The sequence below is a fragment of the Pelophylax lessonae genome (genome assembly GCF_965119305.1).
Source record: "Pelophylax lessonae genome assembly, chromosome: 4".
NCBI classification, from domain to species: domain Eukaryota; kingdom Metazoa; phylum Chordata; class Amphibia; order Anura; family Ranidae; genus Pelophylax; species Pelophylax lessonae.
In genome coordinates, this window is record NC_138771.1 from 425,858,844 (window position 1) to 425,879,133 (window position 20,290).

The 20,290-nt window shown below is 40.4% G+C and overlaps 1 protein-coding gene across 1 annotated transcript in view; it reads left to right on the forward strand.

Annotated features, from left to right (window-relative positions):
- Positions 1 to 19,014, forward strand: part of WDR55 (WD repeat domain 55) — a 28,457-nt gene extending 9,443 nt beyond the window's left edge. Inside the window, exons 5-9 of the mRNA XM_082256910.1 lie at positions 2,106 to 2,193; positions 7,299 to 7,478; positions 12,463 to 12,562; positions 14,967 to 15,136; positions 18,372 to 19,014. Of these exons, the coding sequence (XP_082113036.1) occupies positions 2,106 to 2,193; positions 7,299 to 7,478; positions 12,463 to 12,562; positions 14,967 to 15,136; positions 18,372 to 18,705 (872 nt within the window). The 3' untranslated portion in view covers positions 18,706 to 19,014. The remainder of the gene's footprint in view (positions 1 to 2,105; positions 2,194 to 7,298; positions 7,479 to 12,462; positions 12,563 to 14,966; positions 15,137 to 18,371) is intronic.
- Positions 19,015 to 20,290: the final 1,276 nt, after the last annotated feature.

A 20,290-nucleotide genomic window follows, 5' to 3' on the forward strand; every position in this document is an offset into this window, starting at 1 on the left:
GATCAAACTTGGGGTGTCGTTAACATTTAATTGACACCCCCTGCGTATCGCATATGGCAGTGTGAACTGCCAGATGTGTGTTTGCGATGCGGGAACACGCTGCAAATTCGCAGCCTTCCCGCATCGCACAAGCGTGAACCGGGACTAAGATTTCTGAATTGGTCAGTGCTTGCTAATAAGAGTTGGTACTTGCCTGTGGGTGGATGCATAGTATGTGTGTGTGTATGTACTGTATAGCATATATGTGTATTACTGCTCCTACATATCATGCTGTCATTTTATACTGTGGACATGGAACTAAGAACATCAAAATGTTACTAGTTGTTAAAACTCCTCTTTTACTGTACAGTGATATTTACTTTGATAGCTAGGTGTGAGCAATAGCAAATGTTTAACTCCTTTCATAGTGTGTTTATGCTGTGTTGAATTAAACATAACCGGGTGCCCCCTCCAAAAAAGTGAACCCAACCTGATCTAAAAAGTGCCTAAGAAACAATACTATTGAAATGTGCGAACCTGTACCAGCGTTCAGATTGATCGGTGTGTTAGTTTGAACTTGTTTGTTCCAAGGCTGTACACAAGACCTATACTTCTCTATAATTGAAGATTATACCCTGCCCCTACATTCAGCTGCCAAATGCAATAGTATCAGTGGGCATATGAGGCTGTGGCGGTGGGTGGACCTTCTGATGAAGGGAGCTTGACTCCCGAAACGCATTAGCAGTCTCATCTACAAGGACGTGTTCCATTCCATCTGTGGTGGAATCTTTGAATGCGATTTTATATTCTTCTCGTCTGTGAGTATGCATTTGGCATTTTAATAAAACATTTTATACGGTGACCACGGGTAATGCACTAGGTGTTGCGCCTCCTTTTCTTTCTCTTATGTATCTCGGGTGGACCTTAGTGCCTGGGAAAATGCAGGGCTTAATATCAAATTGAAGAAAAGTCAAGGCTCTGTATACAGCCAAGCCTACATACATTCTAAGGGGTGATGCAGGGAAAGATTTGAAGACTAACATGGGTACTTGCTTACTTTTTAGGCCAGACAAAGCCCATTTTAGGTTTAGTCTTTCTAAATAATTGTATGCTGTACAATAACAAAATAATCTTCAGATGCTGCTACATGTAAACCAAAGACTCTGGCTACCAGTCCTGAAAATTACAGGACTAATAAGCAAAAGCAGAGCCATGGTGCTTAATGGAAAAAAGTCTAGTTTACATAGACAGCGAATAGTGTATTTTACTACTGTGCTGCAGTAAACTATAGTAAGTATGGCTTCCAATCCTGGTAAAACACAGGAAGCTGTGTAGGTGAGACATCTCTCCTTAAGTTAAGAGAAGGGTTATACAAGCACAGTAGAGAATTTACCTTTTGAACTAGAAATCCACAAAAAGAATTGCAAAGACAGCCTTAAGGCCCGTACAAACGATAAGAAAATCGGAAGTAAAATTTCGTCTGACGAACGATCTGATGATTTTCGGATTGTTAATATAGTGCTTTCCACAGTGGATTATGAATGTTCGTACGACAAAAACTAAATGTGCAGGCTATAAAAATTTTTATTGTACGTGAACAAAACATGCAATTTGGATTGAATTAGTATAGTTTACGTCCGAAAATAATCGTAAGAGCAAGACTACACATGCTCTGACACAAAAGAATACATACAAAACAATTCAACACATGACATCACTTCTGAAGTTCTGTCGTATGAGAATTTTCTTTTCCCTTCACTTTCGTTCGGAGACTAGCATGCAACAAAAAACAGACAAAAATGAGTCAGATAATCTGATTGTGTGTACGAGGCTTTAGAGGTATGACCTTCAAGACAGAGAGAATTGAAAATATTACACAGCACACTGTGCAGCTTTAAATGCCTCATCATTTTGAGCCCTGTGCACATGGCCTTAGATCATTTTTAAATACAGTTTCTAAACTGACTTTACATAGTTTGTGAGATTGAAAAAAGACATCAGTCCATCCAGTTCAACCTATGATGTGTGTGTGTTTGCTGTTAACCGTACATTGTATACCCCTGTATGTTGTGGTCTTTAAGGTGCCCATCTAATAGTTTTTTTTTCTATTTTTTCTTTTTTTTCAGAGCTTTTTACTGTTTCCAAAGACAAATCTATTCACATTCTAAATGTGGAGGAGGGAAAACTGGTCAAGCGCATTACTAAAGCTCACGAGTAAGAACATTTCTGAGGATCTCACAGGGTCAGCAGGCTTTTAAGACATTGCCGGATGGTTTTCTTGCCTGCAATATCTTACATTTCTTTCCTGTTTTTACCCTGATTTATATAATGTATGAAACTTAAAGCAAGTGCAACTGCCCATGACATCCAAGCATTCATTTTTGGTTTTCCATTTATAGCATTTAGCCTCATTGTGCCTCATAAAATAACTGAAAAACATTATCTAAGCAAAATTTAGGCTGAGACCAGTAGAAATTAGTTAAAGCTGAATTCCAGGCAGAATTAAAGACACAGATTAATTTAGCAATGTATTCACTAAAATATCATTAAGGTGTATACATGTGTGTGTGTGTGTATGTATATATATATATATATATATAGTGGGTACGAAAAGTATTCAGACCCCCTTAAATTTTTCACTCTTTGTTATATTGCAGCCATTTGCTAAAATCATTTAAGTTCATTCTTCTTCCTCATGAATGTACACATAGCACCCCATACTGACAGAAAAACACAGAATTGTTGACATTGTTGCAGATTTATTAAAAAAGAAAAACTGAAATATCACATGGTCCTAAGTATTCAGACCCTTTGCTCAGTATTTAGTAGAAGCCCCCTTTTGATCTAATACAGCCAGGAGTCTTTTTGGGAAAGATGCAACAAGTCTTTCACACCTGGATTTGGGGATCCTCTGCCATTCCTCCTTGCAGATCCTCTCCAGTTCTGTCAGGTTGGATGGTAAATGTTGGTGGACAGCCATTTTTAGGTCTCTCCAGAGATGCTCAATTGGGTTTAAGTCAGGGCTCTGGCTGGCCATTCAAGAACAGTCACGGAGTTGTTGTGAAGCCACTCCTTCGTTATTTTAGCTGTGTGCTTAGGGTCATTGTCTTGTTGGAAGGTAAACCTTCGGCCCAGTCTGAGGTCCAGAGCACTCTGGAGAAGGTTTTTGTCCAGGATATCCCTGTACTTGGCCGCATTCATCTTTCCCTCGATTGCAACCAGTCGTCCTGTCCCTGCAGCTGAAAAACACCCCCACAGCATGATGCTGCCACCACCATGCTTCACTGTTGGGACTGTATTTCACAGGTGATGAGCAGTGCCTGGTTTTCACCACACATACCGCTTAGAATTAAGGCCAAAAAGTTCTATTTTGGTCTCATCAGGCCAGAGAATCTTATTTCTCACCATCTTGGAGTCCTTCAGGTGTTTTTTTAGCAAACTCCATGCGGGCTTTCATGTGTCTTACACTGAGGAGAGGCTTCCGTCGGGCCACTCTGCCATAAAGCCCCGACTGGTGGAGGGCTGCAGTGATGGTTGACTTTCTACAACTTTCTCCCATCTCCTGACTGCATCTCTGGAGCTCAGCCACAGTGATTTTTGGGTTCTTCTTTACCTCTCTCACCAAGGCTCTTCTCCCCCAATAGCTCAGTTTGGCCAGACGGCCAGCTCTAGGAAGGGTTCTGGTCGTCCCAAACATCTTCCATTTGAGGAATATGGAGGCCACTGTGCTCTTAGGAACCTTAAGTGCAGCAGAAATCTTTTTGTAACCTTGGCCAGATCTGTGCCTTGCCACAATTCTGTCTCTGAGCTCTTCAGGCAGTTCCTTTGACCTCATGATTCTCATTTGCTCTGACATGCATTGTGATCTGGAAGGTCTTATATAGACAGGTGTGTGGCTTTCCTAATCAAGTCCAATCAGTATAATCAAACACAGCTGGACTCAAATGAAGGTGTAGAACCATCTCAAGGATGATCAGAAGAAATGGAAAGCACCTGAGTTAAATATCACAGTGTCACAGCAAAGGGTCTGAATACTTAGGACCATGTGATATTTCAGTTTTTCTTTTTTAATAAATCTGCAACAATGTCAACAATTCTGTGTTTTTCTGTCAGTATGGGGTGCTATGTGTACATTCATGAGGAAGAAGAATGAACCTAAATGATTTTAGCAAATGGCTGCAATATAACAAGAGTGAAAAATTTAAGGGGGTCTGAATACTTTTCGTACCCACTGTGTATGTATGTATGTATATATATGTATATATATATATATATATATATATATATATATATATATATATATACACACACGTTTTTTTTTTTTTAAGAATTCAGAATTTACCATAATGAAAGTATTACAAAAATACACACAGCTACATAAATATGTGAACAAATCCATACTGAGAAAACCTGTGGTGGAATATGCAGCAGAAAAAAAAACAATACAGTTATGCTAAATTACAGTGCAAAGACCACCTAGATCTGCAGTGGATGGAGTATATGACCGGATAACAGAGTTCTCCAGAGCGTACGGGAATGACGGGATTATACGTGCCAAGAAAAGCTATAGCTATGTATTAGGGGTGTGGTTTTAACACATATAATCCTAGAGAAATAGCACCTCTGACAGATCCGCAAAATTAGTATATCTAGAAGCAGCAAGGGGGAGGGGGAGATGGAAAGAAAAAAAAAAAGTGAGATTTGATAATAAAAAAAAAAAGGGGAGGGGAAGAGAGGCCATGAGTATCTCTAGCGCCACCAGGAGTTGACATAGGCTGATGAGAGGACCCTGGGACGACCCAACAGGCTAAAGCAGGGTAAAAGTAAACATATGAAAGGTAGATGAATACCAGAAATTATTTCAGACAGTCCAAATTAGATTATGAGAGTTAGATTTATCTTTGTCCCATGCTACCATATTCTCCAAGTATTCAATTTAATTAATTTCAAAAGCCCAAGTGGCTAAGGTTGGTGGGTCAGGTTGGCGCCATCATCTGGCAACAACAGAACGAGCTGTGTTTAAGAAAAGTCTAATCCGACTCTTTTTGATCTGTTTATAGGAACCCGGCACTAAGGATAAAACTTTGAGCTGGAGTTGGTTGGGGGAGGTATCACCCACCAGGTCAGCAAACAATTGCAGAATCTTTTCCCAAAAAAGGTGCAAGACGTAGGCAAGTGCCCCAGATTTAAGCCATAGTGCCAGGAGCCTGCAAACAACGCCAACACAGGTCAGGGATGGTAGGGTCAATTTTATGAAGAATTGAGGGGCAGCGATACCACCTGGAGAGTATACGATAATTGCCTTCTTGGGAAATGGAAGATGCTGAAAGCTTATAAGAGAGTGCAAATATTTTAGACCACTCCAATTCATCTGCCAGTATATTTAGTTCCTGCTCCCATTTGGTTTGATATAAGGGTGAGTTTGGATAGGACTTCGGTAATAAAATTTAATATAGCAGTGAAAGCGGGTGGTCAGGTCTGGAGGATTGGGAGATCAATGACTCAAACTCTCTAGTTGGTCTAGTCAGGGCATCCAGAGAGGAGTACTGTTTAAGGAAATGTAGCTGTGTATATTCCAGCCAAGCACTCTGATTAAAGCATTTTTAATGCAAGTAGTATATGTATTGGAATATGACTTTTTATCGGCCTCCTGCAGTCCACTGTCTAGCAGAGCCAAGACTGGGAGAAGATGTAGTACAAGGAACCAATCAGTTGAAGTGCTCATGTTCTACCAAAGGTCACGCTGCCGGGAGGAGAGGGCAGAGTGACCGAGAGATGATGTTTCTCTTTTCCATTTTCACAGGCTAGGGAGGAACATAATCTGTAAGTGTTATCTGTAGCAGAGAAAAAATAGATGGGCTGTGGTTTGTGGCAGCGCTATGTAAATCTCAGGACTAGATTGGCAGAAATATAAATCTTATGTCAGGCAAAACAGCGCCCATATATATATTTTCCATTGCTGTATGTAGCTGTTTGCCTGGAGTTTAATTTTAACGCAGTATTAAACCCAGAATCAAAATGTAATACTGTATATTGCAGCCTACTTATTGCATCCTGTATATGCTTATGAGGTATTAGCTGGCGTTCAACTTTAATTTGTTGGTCATGTCCATCTAAATAGAAAACTAATGCAGCAACCACATTTGAGGCTTGCTAAGCTGCAATATGTAACATATTTATTTTTGAGTATAAAGGATAAGCTCACTTTTAGGAGCATGTTACATGTTACATCTATAATTGGGGTGTAACATGCTCCTGTCCACCCACCTGCCAACACTCTACGCTCTGTGACAGCAGGCCGGGGATATTTTCCTCGCACCCGCTGTCACAATTTCAAAACAGCGTGGTCGTGCGGGGCTCCACTCACACGACCGCGTCATTGATTCACAGTTTCTTGTGAATGAGTAGACTACAATACCATCAGATATTGCGGCTGATAGCTTGTAATTCTCAATGAACTACGAGGGCACTGGTGAAAGTCCTTGTAGTTCATTGATCTTCCTGCCATTCAGTTACTGCCTGCCCATATCAGAGGTATGGGCAGAAAGTGTAATTAGAGTTTGCAGGATCCTGGCATTGCACCTCTGATCTACTGATCATGGGTACAATGCTTTTACAGGATGCAAAGTTAGGAAATAATAAATGCATATCATTTTGCGGGTAAAAAAAATGTGCATTTATTTTTTTGCAAAAGGTGAACTTAGCATTTAGTACTGCTTTCAGGTTTTACTAGGCTGCACTAAGAAAATTAAAGTTGGTTGGTATGGGCTGCAAGTCTATTTCAGATCTTTTTTTACCTGTTCTCTTTCATTACCCGTTTATTTTTACATCCCCTTATGTTTTACTTTTTGTACCTTAGTTCTCTTTTAATTATGACTATTTTATTCTGGGCCTGGATTTAAAAAAATGAAGGCAAGGAAAGCCTTTGAAAACAGCACTGTGTTGTGTCTGTGCAGGTTCTCTTTTATCAATGTCATAGGATAGTAGTAGTTCATCACTTCAACTGAACATGTTTTGTTATTTTAAAGATTATTCACTGCTTGTCCTTAATATTTGAGTTACCCGTGTGGCTGTAAATGCTGGGGTAAGTTTCTGATACCCATTAGAACTGAGGAGGCTACATGGATACGTGGCAATACGTGTCTTCATCATTATGAAAAAAGTCTAGTTGAATGTGACCTCTAACTAGCTAGTCTCATGCCGTGCTTCATTTGTTGCAGTTTTCTTTAGTTTTTCTTAGTTCCAGTTTTCATAACTGAGATATATAAAGCTGAGAACTGTAAAATCTACATGTCTGAAACAATCTTTCATACTTACAGCTGCGCCCTAAACAGCCTTCTTATGATTGATGAAAACCTCTTTGCCACCGGTGATGAGAGCGGGATGCTGAAAGTGTGGGACCTCCGGAGAGGTACGGCTTTTATGGAGATGAAAAATCATGAAGAATACATCAGTGACATGGTCATTGACCAAAACAAAAAGCTGTTACTTACTGCCAGGTACCTAAATCATGTCATTTTCGTGTCATGCAGACAGTATTGTTTTTCTCTTTAGGTTACCTTAATGCAGGTATGTACATTTTTTATATATATATATAAAAAATGTATTGTGTTTTGGTAAAGAAAACCTAAACCACCAGTTGATATTATATAATATTTTTTATAATTGCCAGTATTCCTAGTAAAATTGGGAGGACTTATAGGAAATAACAGTGTTAGGGCTCTTTCACACAGGCGTTCCGATCAGATCCGCCTGTCAGTTTTTTAGGCGGATCTGATCAGATGCCCCATTCAGCCCTATGGAGCAGCAGATGTCAGCGGAGACATATCCGCTGACACCCGCTGCCATCCGCATCCGATCCTGTCCGTGAAATTCGGACGGATGGAAACCCTATTTTCCATCCATCCTGGGGATCGGATGAGAGCGGACAGGCGGTCCGCTCTCATCCGATTCCCCATAGAGAGCAGCAGGGCTCTGACACCTCCCTCTCTGCACACAGTGCGGAGACGGAGCTGTCATCCGCCGGCTCAGCGGGATCCCCACTGAGCAGAGCGCGGTCCGCAACGGAATGCGGACCGTGTGAAAGAGCCCTTATAGCAAAAATCAGCACACTTTGCTTTTTGTTTGGCAAATTTTGTGCTGCCTTTACCCTGTGTGGCATTCTATGGGACTTGGGAGCATGGGACACTTTGACAAATGTGAGGACTGTTTCGGCAGCTGTGGTGGTTTAGGTTGATAATAAGTTTAACTGCTTCTGGACCACCCCACGCACATATACTGTGGCATGGTGGCCCTTTAGCACCAAATCACGTACCTGTAAGTCTTTTTTTTTTTTTGGGTCTGGGGCATGCATGCGTGCCATGGGCAACCCACTCTCACTGTGATTGGAAACAGCCGGAGCCAATCAGCGGGAGTGGCAGACCCAATGTTCACAGGCACCTGTCGATCGTTTCCAAGAGAGGCAGACTGGCGGTCTGTTTTTGTAAACAAGGCAGATTGCCATTCTGTCAGAGGGGAAGATGGAGATCTTGTGTTTCTGCTAAGCAGGAACATGGATCTCTGTCTTCTCCCAGTCAAGGCACCCCCACACAGTTAGCAAGCACTCCCAGGGAACACATTTAACCCTTTAATCGCTCATGTTAACCCCTTCCCTGCCAGCGTCATTAGTACAGTGATAGTGCATTTTTTAAGCAATGATCACTGGATTGGTGTCACTGGTCCCAAAAAGTGTCACTTGGTATCAGATTTGTCTGCCGCAATGTCGCAGTCCTGCTAAAAATTGCTGAATGCTGCCATTACTAATAAAAATATTTCCATGAATCTATCCCATAGTTTGTAGACGGTATAACTTTTGCACAAACCAATCAATATATGCTTAATGGAATTTTTTTTTACTAAAAACATGTAGCAGAATACATATTGGCCTAAATTGATGGAAATTACATTTGTTACATTTTTAGTGTGTTTCATAGCAGAAAGTAAAAATTATAAAATTTTTTCAAAATTGTCGGTTTTTTTGTTTATAGCGCAAAAAAATAAATAAATAAACACAGAGGTGATCAAATACCACCAAAAGAAAGCCCTATTTGTGAGGAAAAAAAGGAAATCAATTTTATTTGGGTACAGTGTCGCACTATTGCATAATTGTCAAGTAAAATAACGCAGTGCCATATCACAAAAAATGGCCTGATCATGAACGGGGGTAAACTTTGGTTAATTGCATGTTTGGATCTTTCAAATGTTGGAAATTGAGTCAATAAATCTTCTGCAGAATTTTATTAGAGAAGAAAAAGAAAAGTGTCGGGATTTCTGAATGAATTCTCAGTAAAGTGGTTCTAAAATCTAGGTGTTTTTACCTTAATGGATTCCCTTAATCAATCCAGCACTGTGCCCGGCTGCAGCTCTTCTTTCCTCTCTTCCTACTCAAAGGCTACACTGAGAACGCTGGAAGCCATTGGCTACTGCTGCTGTCAGCCTAATTCTGTGAGGAGGAAGCAGGGGTGTGGCCGAGATGTGTTGTGTGTGTCTATAATTGCACACAGCAAGGCTCAAGAGAGCTCACTCCCATTGGCAGACCGCCACTCACCACGTCATTGAGGGGGGTAGGCCTTCAACTGACAGTGGCCGAAACTTCCACAGAGCACAGAGTCTCCAGCGTCTGCTGCACGAATGGCTGTGCTGCTAGTCTTGTGTCGTTCTGGATGACACTAGTGGAATGAGGGGTATAGTGACCCAGTGGCTGGTTAGTTATGCACTCTCCTGGCTTTTGTGTTTGTGAGTGTATCTTACATTATTTTTATTAAAGCTATAATGGTTTTATGTAATGCTACACTATGAGCTCTCATGCTGGATTTTTTTGTATTTTTTTTGCATGTCTCTGGAGCTCCCCCCTCTGGTTACATGGCAGCATCAGCCTTGGAGTAATGGACATTGTCAGATGCCTTTAGCACATGAGCTACCAGTGGCCATTTGTATTTGATACTATATTTGTTATTGCTTTTTTTTCCATTTATATATTTATCACCAACCTGTAAGGTACCCTTATTGTCATTACCCCATGGGGTGGGGATAGGTGTTTGCAGGTATCCGATAGTTTCAGCATTGACCAGGTCTACATCTCTTACACTAAGTTACTGTATGTGATTGGTCCAGGACCCTGGGGTGAATGCTCATCAGTTGTTTTCTCGCACTAGAACAGATGTATTTATTTTAAGATATCCTTCTGTTACCACTCAGATCATATAAGTATGACATTTCTATACTGATGAGTGGTCATCGGTCAATTTTCCCAACAGGGACACAGACAACATTGAGTACAATGGTAAAAGACAGATCAGTGAGGGTTTTTCACAGACAAAAGGAGAAATTATGAAAGAAAATAAACAAAAATAACAAAAATAGAGGAAACGTATTATATTATATAAGGACTTACTGCATTTATCTCTAAAAACTTACATAAAGGTTGTTTTATACACTTTAAGAGTCCATTCAGACTAGCACGACTTGTCAGGCGACTTGGTCGCCTGACAAGTCGCGGTTGGTCGCTCGCCATTGAGTAGTACAGGACCCGTTCTAATTGGAGCGACACAAGTCGCTCCGACTTAGAAAAAGGGTCCTGTACTACTTTGGGGCGACCTGGAGGCGACTTGCATTGACTTCAATTATATGAAGTCCGTGCAAGTCGAGCCGAAGTCGCGGTGCACGCTGTGCACCGCGACTTCACAGGTCGCCCCACAAAGTCGTGTCGCGCCAGTCTGAATGGGCTGTAAAAGAACCTGTGCTTAGCAATGCCAATTAAAGCCACAGGTTCACTTGATTTCCCCAGCTGCATATACTTGGCTTCCCTTGTTTCTCCTGCTTCTCTCTTTTGCCACCTCTGTGTAAGCTCCTAGTTGCGACTTAAAAGATTAGTTCCCCTTTCTACAAAAAAAATAAATGCACATCTTTTTGCAGGTAAAAAAAAAATGTGCATTTATTATTTTTTGCAGTAGGAGCCGGTTAGGCATTGCACCAGTGATCAGCAGATCGCTAATGCCATGCAGGTCTCCTGCACACTGTCCGTGTATCTGCTTGCTCGTACATCCCGTACGGGTAAGCCAATACTCGATGGAAGACAGACTCATTGAACTACCACAGCGCTCCACAGGTTGTTGTTCATTCACATACAAAGCTGTGTGTATGAATGAGGTGGACGCCACGCTGTTTTCAAACAGTGACAGCTAGTACTGGTAAATTCTCTTTGTAATGCTGCCACAGGGAGGCGGGGGCAGCGGGCAGAAGCTGCAGCATTGGGAACATGTTACACGTTCCACCCTAAAATCGTGTGGAACATGTAGAATGTTTCCAAAGATGAACTTATCCTTTAAACACTTTCTCCCTACTTCTGCTTGATAGGTTATAGGCTGTTCAGATATCCAGCACAAACTAGTGTAATCATTTGGGCAGAAGAAGCTCTACATACCCCGAAGCACCTGGTATTTCTTTCTTGCTCCTGGCAGCTGATAAGAGCAGCTGCAGATTGAAGGGAAGTTCAGTTTGTGCAGTAGGGAGGGTGGCAGTTGAATTGCTGTGTGTGCTGATCAAGATTCTCAATATTATTTCTCAACATTATTTCTTATTCATCCACGTTCACAACTTGGGACATTTTTTGTTTGTTGGACATTCATTTTGTTTTATATCATTTAGCGCGACTTATTGTATTTATATTTATATTTTATTTTAAGTTGAATCAAATTGTTCCCTTTAAGACCAGTGTCAGGGTTTCTGATCTGCTGTACTTGCACAGGGCTCTGCACCACCATGTGACAGCATTGGCTACTTAGGCACCAACCTCAGATTTGTGGGGGAAGAAGGAGCCTCATTGCTGGACTATTTATTAAAGCGGTATTGAACTTGTCAAAAAATATTTTTTAAATGGGCCCTCTGCAGGTTGATGCCATAGTGTGCTACTATGCAGTGCATACTAGCACATTATGATGGACTTGCCTCTCATACAGAACCATTCAGCACTAAGGTATCGCCACCCCTGGCAATTCCATCTTTGCCTGGTCTTTCTTCCTGGAGTGTTATTGCATGGAAACTAACACAATAAAAACATGGACCAACCATAAAATGTGTAGCCTATATGGCTGAACATGGTGTCTACCTGTAAATTATTACTTGCACAAGCAAATGATATTTAATCAAAACTCGGCAAAACTCTTTGCATTTTTTTTTTTTTTTTTGCTGTTTAAAATTCAATAAAAATATATTAAACTAAAAAAAAAAAACGTGGACCAACAGTGAGTCGTTGCCCCCAATAACTGATGTGGATTTATCAGCCAAATAATGAAAAAATGTGGTTGCTGTGAATAACAACTCTGCTTTTGCTTCAGTTTGTTTTCACTAGCCCCAGTCTGGAGCAAATCATAATTTTGTGATCAGCTTAACTTTCTAAATTAAATGATTAAGTTGACATGCTTAAATTTTTTTTTTTTTTTGTAGTGGAGATGGAACCATGGGTGTGTTCAACATTAAGAGACGAAGGTTTGAGCTGCTGTCTGAATACCAGGATGGAGATTTGACATCTATTTCCATTATGAAGGTTGGTACAGTGATGTGATATACATAAAGAACAAAGGGGAGGGGGGAACATAAGCTAAGGTTTTTTATGAGAGGAGCTATCATTGAGCGCAGAAAACATCAAGCACTTAAATTAGGAGTATATCGGAGAAGTAGGTAGCCTATAAACATCGGAGGGATAAGGTGGAACTTAAAGTCATTATAACCGTGAAACCAGTCGGTCCCGTATTGTACAAGTATCAAGCTGAGTAAGCAGGCGCAAAGGTGGACCCATAGCCTCAGCCTGGCTGGAGTAGGGTATGGGGCAGATTCACACTGCTACTCAGTGGTCTAGGGCCTGAATTGTAAAGGTCTGAGGCTGGTAGAACCTTTAGAGTAGAGGAATCCCATTTGTTATGGAAGCGAGGAGAATGGTGGCCCGAAGAACTAGATCTCATTTTTCTTTGCGTGAAAGACTTGACAGATCCATTTTCACATGCGCAATGGTTGGAAGAGCGGTGGATGTCCATTTCTTTAGGATGGCCCTCTTAGCAGCCATTAACAAGTAAAGAGCCAAGCTTTGTTGCGTTGAATGACCTATAGCTGCATTTTTGGTAGGCCTGAAGAGGGACATTCTAGAAATCCGAATAGAAGAGGAAAAGGGTCTTTACACAGCTGGTAGCCTGTGACGGTGGCTGCAAAGTTTTCTAGTTGGTCCCAAAAGCAAGAGACAGAGTCACAGTCTGTGGAGCAGAGAGGGTCTGTGCTCTCCACACCATGGGCACTGCTGCCGAGTAGGGGAAGACGTGGATGTTGAAAAGGAAATGTAAGCAGATACATGTACAATTTTGAACCGCCAGGACTCATTGGTGATGAAGGTACAGGTGGTTTTGTAGCCAGCGCTAGGTTACCTGCTTCTGCAGGGTGAAGGTCTTTGTTCCAAATAATTTTTTTGTGAACTGTTGTAAAATGTCCTACTTGGCAATCCTGCCAGTTACAGCATTTCATGATGCAGGCTCAGAATGCTAAACCGCTGCCTAACAGTTAGCAGCATTGTCAGCCTGCCGTGTGTGCTCCTTCAGTTTGCCTATCTTATAGATTGCTGCTAGGCAGAGTTGTCAGCCCGAAACAGGAAGTGCTGTTACTGGCAAGGCCTCCAGGTAAGACACTTTGCAACAGGTTCACAAAAAAGAAATGATTTAAAGAAATCTGTATACAGTGGGTCATTATAGAAAACATAGTAAAATTAATCTTGGGTTTACCCACACTTTAAAGGCAAGGATGCAACAGCAAATGGGCAGTGGCTTTCAGGACTGCCTTTCTGATCCATATTGTTTCCTGTTGATAGTGTAGAAGTAAATCACCTTCATGGTTCCCTGCTACTGCAATAACTGATCAACACGCACTGCTTGTGCAAAGTATAGAGTATTTTGAAGGTTTGCTCATTCACATGCTTCAACAACCCTGCCTTTTTAGACATACCTACAATCTTTCCTATTAACCCCTAACTACCCCCCCCCCTTCCTGCTCTCCTTTGCTAGGTTTCAAATGTTTTGAAACAATATTTTATACTGTTCATATGAAATTATTTGTGTATTTGGAGTGTAAGCGTTAAAAATTATATATACCGTCTGCAACCAACAGATGACAAGCATACTACTTTATGTACTCTTGAGTTAACTTTACTGCTATGCTGTACTGTAACAGCCTGTATTGGAATGAGACTGAACTACATATACACAGGTGAATGAATAGAGCTACACCTCTGCTTAGAGGCAAGACTTTCTAGGTTTTCAGTCTGCAGAAGTAAACAGCAGCCAACAATGTTCTCTAAGGCTTCTTTCACACGGCCGCTCCGCTGCTTTAGTCCGCTGCGGGACTTTTTTTTCTTTCACGGAGCGGATGACATTTGTGTCATCCGCTCCGTGTGCCCGCATATCATTCCATCCGTTTGCGGATGATATGCGGACATAATGTAAGTATATGGCATTGCGGATGTCAGCGGATGACACCACTGACATCCGATTTTCCTTCCTTTCCGTTTTTTACACGGATGAAAAAATAGGGTTCTGTTCCATTCCAAAAAACGGAACAGAACTGAAAGGAGGAAAATCAGATGTCAGCGGATGGTATTCCGCTGACATCCGCAGTGCCATTCACTTACATTATGTCCGCAAATCATCCGCAAAAAAATAGGATGATTTGCGGACACACGGAGCGGCCGTGTGAAAGGACCCTAAGGGTCATGGAAAGATTCTATTATATTTCATGTTCCTAACAAAGTTTCTTTTGAAAAAATTGCATATATCTGTATGCAGTTTTTAATATTTGTCAGAATAAAAATCATTTTTGTCCTGTATTTGTTTAACATTCAAAGCTCAATACATGGCCTTTAACTCTTTGATGAGATGTAACTGTTTTATAAATGTATTTGTCCTTTGCTTTAGAGGGGCAAAAAAGTGGCTTGTGGATCAAGTGAGGGGACAATCTACCTGTTTAATTGGAATGGCTTTGGAGCAACAAGTGATCGTTTTGCAGTGAAGGCAGAGTCTATTGACTGCATGATCCCAGTGAATGATAATATTGTGTGTACAGGATCCATTGATGGTGTCATCAGGTCAGTAAAACTCAATAGCAAATTATAGGAAGGCGCCTGGCTCTTTTTAAAGATATATCTGAACCTGCTGCCCTTTTAATTGTGAAAACAATATAAAATATGGGACGTAGATGAAAAAGGCGCTGGTGATCTTTTATATTTACTGGAATAAAACTTGTTCAGGGTAGCACGTGTATTAAATATGTATTAAAAGTGCTTATTAGTGAATAAATTATTAAAGGTAATAGATATATTTTAAAGTGCACAACTCAAAATTAAAAATATTTCTGTTGCTTATTGGTAAATAAATATATAAATAGTTATATATAAATAAATAAATAAATAAATATATTGTACATGCAACAAGCAAATCAATTATATAAATATATAATATTCCGTGCAGCAAGCAAATAAAAGTGCTTAATAGTGCGTGCATAAAAAACTCATCAAATATAAACAGATATATTCGTGCTCTCCAGTGCAAAATAATTATATAGCAAGTGTCTCTGCAATTCGTGCAAAAAATATGCTCCTTAAAGTGCTTCAGGTGGTGGGGTGTGACACACGTGGCCTCTTACCAGCTTCCAATGATTTGCTTGTTGCATGTACAATATATTTATTTATTTATTTATTTATATATAACTATTTATATATTTATTTACCAATAAGCAACAGAAATATTTTTAATTTTGAGTTGTGCACTTTAAAATATATCTATTACCTTTAATAATTTATTCACTAATAAGCACTTTTAATACATATTTAATACACGTGCTACCCTGAACAAGTTTTATTCCAGTAAATATAAAAGATCACCAGCGCCTTTTTCATCTACGTCCCATAGGTCAGTAAAACTGTTGTGAATATACCAAGTCTGGTAAGAAAATTCCCCCTGGAAAGAGGATAAAGCACAATGTGAAACAAGTATGGAACAGATTTTTTTGTAGTATAATATACAGTGCCTTGCGAAAGTATTCGGCCCCCTTGAACTTTGCGACCTTTTGCCACATTTCAGGCTTCAAACATAAAGATATAAAACTGTAATTTTTTGTGAAGAATCAACAACAAGTGGGACACAATCATGAAGTGGAATGAAATTTATTGGATATTTCAAACTTTTTTAACAAATAAAAAACTGAAAAATTGGGCATGCAAAATTATTCAGCCCCTTTACTTTCAGTGCAGCAAACTCTCTCCAGAAGTTCAGTGAGGATCTCTGAATGATCCAATGTTGACCTAAATGACTAATGATGATAAATAGAATCCACCTGTGTGTAATCAAGTCTCCGTATAAATGCACCTGCACTGTGATAGTCTCAGAGGTCCGTTTAAAGCGCAGAGAGCATCATGAAGAACAAGGAACACACCAGGCAGGTCCGAGATACTGTTGTGGAGAAGTTTAAAGCCGGATTTGGATACAAAAAGATTTCCCAAGCTTTAAACATCCCAAGGAGCACTGTGCAAGTGATAATATTGAAATGGAAGGAGTATCAGACCACTGCAAATCTACGAAGACCTGGCCGTCCCTCTAAACTTTCAGCTCATACAAGGAGAAGACTGATCAGAGATGCAGCCAAGAGGCCCATGATCACTCTGGATGAACTGCAGAGATCTACAGCTGAGGTGGGAGACTCTGTCCATAGGACAACAATCAGGCATATACTGCACAAATCTGGCCTTTTTGGAAGAGTGGCAAGAAGAAAGCCATTTCTCAAAGATATCCATAAAAAGTGTTGTTTAAAGTTTGCCACAAGCCACCTGGGAGACACACCAAACGTGGAAGAAGGTGCTCTGGTCAGATGAAACCAAAATCAAACTTTTTGGCAACAATGCAAAACGTTATGTTTGGCGTAAAAGCAACACAGCTCATCACCCTGAACACCCCATCCCCACTGTCAAACATGGTGGTGGCAGCATCATGGTTTGGGTCTGCTTTTCTTCAGCAGGGACAGGGAAGATGGTTAAAATTGATGTGAAGATGGATGGAGCCAAATACAGGACCATTCTGGAAGAAAACCTGATGGAGTCTGCAAATGACCTGAGACTGGGACGGAGATTTGTCTTCCAACAAGACAATGATCCAAAACCTAAAGCAAAATCTACAATGGAATGGTTCACAAATAAACATATCCAGGTGTTAGAATGGCCAAGTCAAAGTCCAAACCTGAATCCAATCGAGAATCTGTGGAAAGAACTGAAAACTGCTGTTCACAAACGCTCTCCATCCAACCTCACTGAGCTTGAGCTGTTTTGCAAGGAGGAATGGGCAAAAATTTCAGTCTCTCGATGTGCAAAACTGATAGAGACATACCTCAAGCGACTTACAGCTGTAATCGCAGCAAAAGGTGGCGCTACAAAGTATTAACTTAAGGGGGCTGAATAATTTTGCACGCCCAATTTTTCAGTTTTTTTTTATTTGTTAAAAAAGTTTGAAATATCCAATAAATTTCGTTCCACTTCATGATTGGGTCCCACTTGTTGTTGATTCTTCAAAACAAATTACAGTTTTTTATCTTTAGGTTTGAAGCCTGAAATGTGGCAAAAGGTCGCAAAGTTCAAGGGGGCCGAATACTTTCGCAAGGCACTGGATACAGTATTTTATGCTCATAAAGCAGTAAATCTGACATCCACTGCAAGTGAATCTTCATGCTAATTGTGTGATTTAGCATGCATTGTGCTAGAGTATTAAATATTGTACAGTCATGGGAACTGAGGCATTGTAAAAGAACAAGAGGATAGAAATCAAAAGACTAAACTATAAATAAGTGGTTCTAATTGCCTCTCTCTACCCTGAAGTTGTAATGCAAGCATGTACCTGAATTATACTTGCCTCCATATGGCTGGCACCTTATGCCCTTCCTTCCTTTATAGCACCCCTCACATTTCAGGTACTCAAACAAAATCACAGAGAAATTGTAACATTCTCAGTGCCCCACCACTATGATTCTGGGCTGATATTTTTGCTGGTGTTGATGTGAAAAAATCATTTTTAGAACAATACTAGGGTTTTTTTCTTTTTTTTTAAATAAAAGCATATATTACGTATAGATGATATGACGAGTATTATGATGAAGTGACAGATAAAGGAGCTGCTTTCCTTTTATTATTCTAAATGAGTAAAATTGCAATGCCATTTATCCAATACTAGGTTTCTACTGCACCAGGGAGCAGAGACTATTCAGTGTTCATGGAATAAAAAACCTTTACCCTAGAATGTAATGCAAAAATATTTAATTTTTGACATTTTTGTTTGCAGGGCGATTAACATTTTACCTAACCGAGTCATTGGCACTGTGGGCCAACATCCAGGTGAACCTATAGAGCAGCTGGCAAAGTCCTATGATGGCAAGTTCTTGGCAAGCTGTGGCCATGACCAGAAAGTAAAGTTCTGGGACGTTTCATCGATTGGGTCCATCGAAGTAGATGTTTATAGGAAGCGGAAGAAGAACAAGCAGCTGCCGGCCTTGAGCAAGAAGGCATTTGGAGGAGCAGATGACTTTTTTGCTGACTTAAAAGAAGAGACCTCAGAAAACAAAGATGAGGAGGAGGATGATGAAGATGAGGATAGTGATGACACAGACAGTGACTAAAGCAATCTCTATTAGGATACTATATGACCCTTATTTGGATCTGTAATGTTCTTTATTTCACACAATGGGACTGCTCTATACCAGCTGGAAAAAAGGAATTACATATAGCAGCCCATTCAGTCTAGCTTGTGTTTACTATAATGCTCTTAAATGCAAGCAGGGCCTGGCTGTTATTGTACAGCAGTGCTACAATCTTCCATTTTCATGTGGTCGGTAAAATTCCAGATCTGAGCATTCATAAGTGCCTAAAATGTGCCACTTTAAAGAATTTTATTTTTATGGATCTTTAAATAAAGTGACATATTTTAATCAATGGTTGCTAAAATATGTAACCTAAAAGGGAAACTCCAGTCAAAAATGAAATTTTTCCTTTTAATAGTATGTAGCATATCTTTACATTTGATATTATTCATTCTCCGGCTAGCTGCTTGTGTAGCCTAAAAAGTCTAATCTAAACTAGACAATCCACTTCTTCCTGTTCTTGACAGACAATGCTAATCGCTTTATCTGAATTTGATAAGTGGTCTTTCACTTCCTGAAAAGGTCATCGGTCTTTCTTAGGCAGACATGCCTAAACCTGCCCACCATGATCTCCTCCTGTCTTCATAGCATTGTTTAGGCCAGCAACTTCTCAGGGAAGAGAAGGGGGGGGGGGGGGGGGGGGGGTCACGTAACCAGCACAATATATGAAAGAAATAAGGTACAAAGGAACATTTTAGAAGGATACAGATAATATTCTATTGCTCATTACATGTCAGTGATGAGTTTTAAACTCAGTTTCCACTAGTGCGACTTGTCATGCAACTTGACACAATGTCACAGGACAAGTCACAGTCCACTGATTTCAATGGCCCCTGTTCCCATCTATGCGACTTTGAAAAGGTGCCTGCACAACTTTAATGTGACCATGATACAGAGTGTAAAGTTGGATCAAACCTGCACTCAAATCGCACACCTTAAGAGTCGCACTAGTGGAAACATAGCCACTAGGCTAGAGTGTGACTTTGATCCAACTTTACACTCTGGATCAAAGTTGCATCAAAGTAGGGCAGGTTCCTTTTCAAAGTCGCATAGATGGGAATGGGTGCCATTGAAATCAACGGGCTGGTAATGGTCATGCAACTTTATGTCCAAATTTGCATAACAAGTCACACTAGTGGAAACAGATCTTTAATCTAAGTTTCCACTATTGCGATTTAATGCAACTTTACACTCTTGATCAAAGTCACAATATAAGTTGCATCAAAGTAATGCAGGTACCTTTTCAAAGTCGCATAGATGGGGTGCCATTGAAATCAGTGGGCTGTGACTGGTCATGTCCAAAGTCGCATGACAAGTCACACTAGTCTGTTTCCACTATTGCGACTTTGATGCAATTTTGATCCAACTTTACATTCTCCTAAAAAGGTACCTGTACTGCTTTGATGCAACTTTAATCCAAACTCGCATTGATTGGATTGGGTGTCATTGAAATCAATGGGCTGTGACTTGTCATGCGACTTTGTGTGTCAAAAGTCGCACTAGTGAGTTGCCTGTACTATGATCATTGTAGACTGAGAGCCCAGTGAACTTCCAGCTACACTGA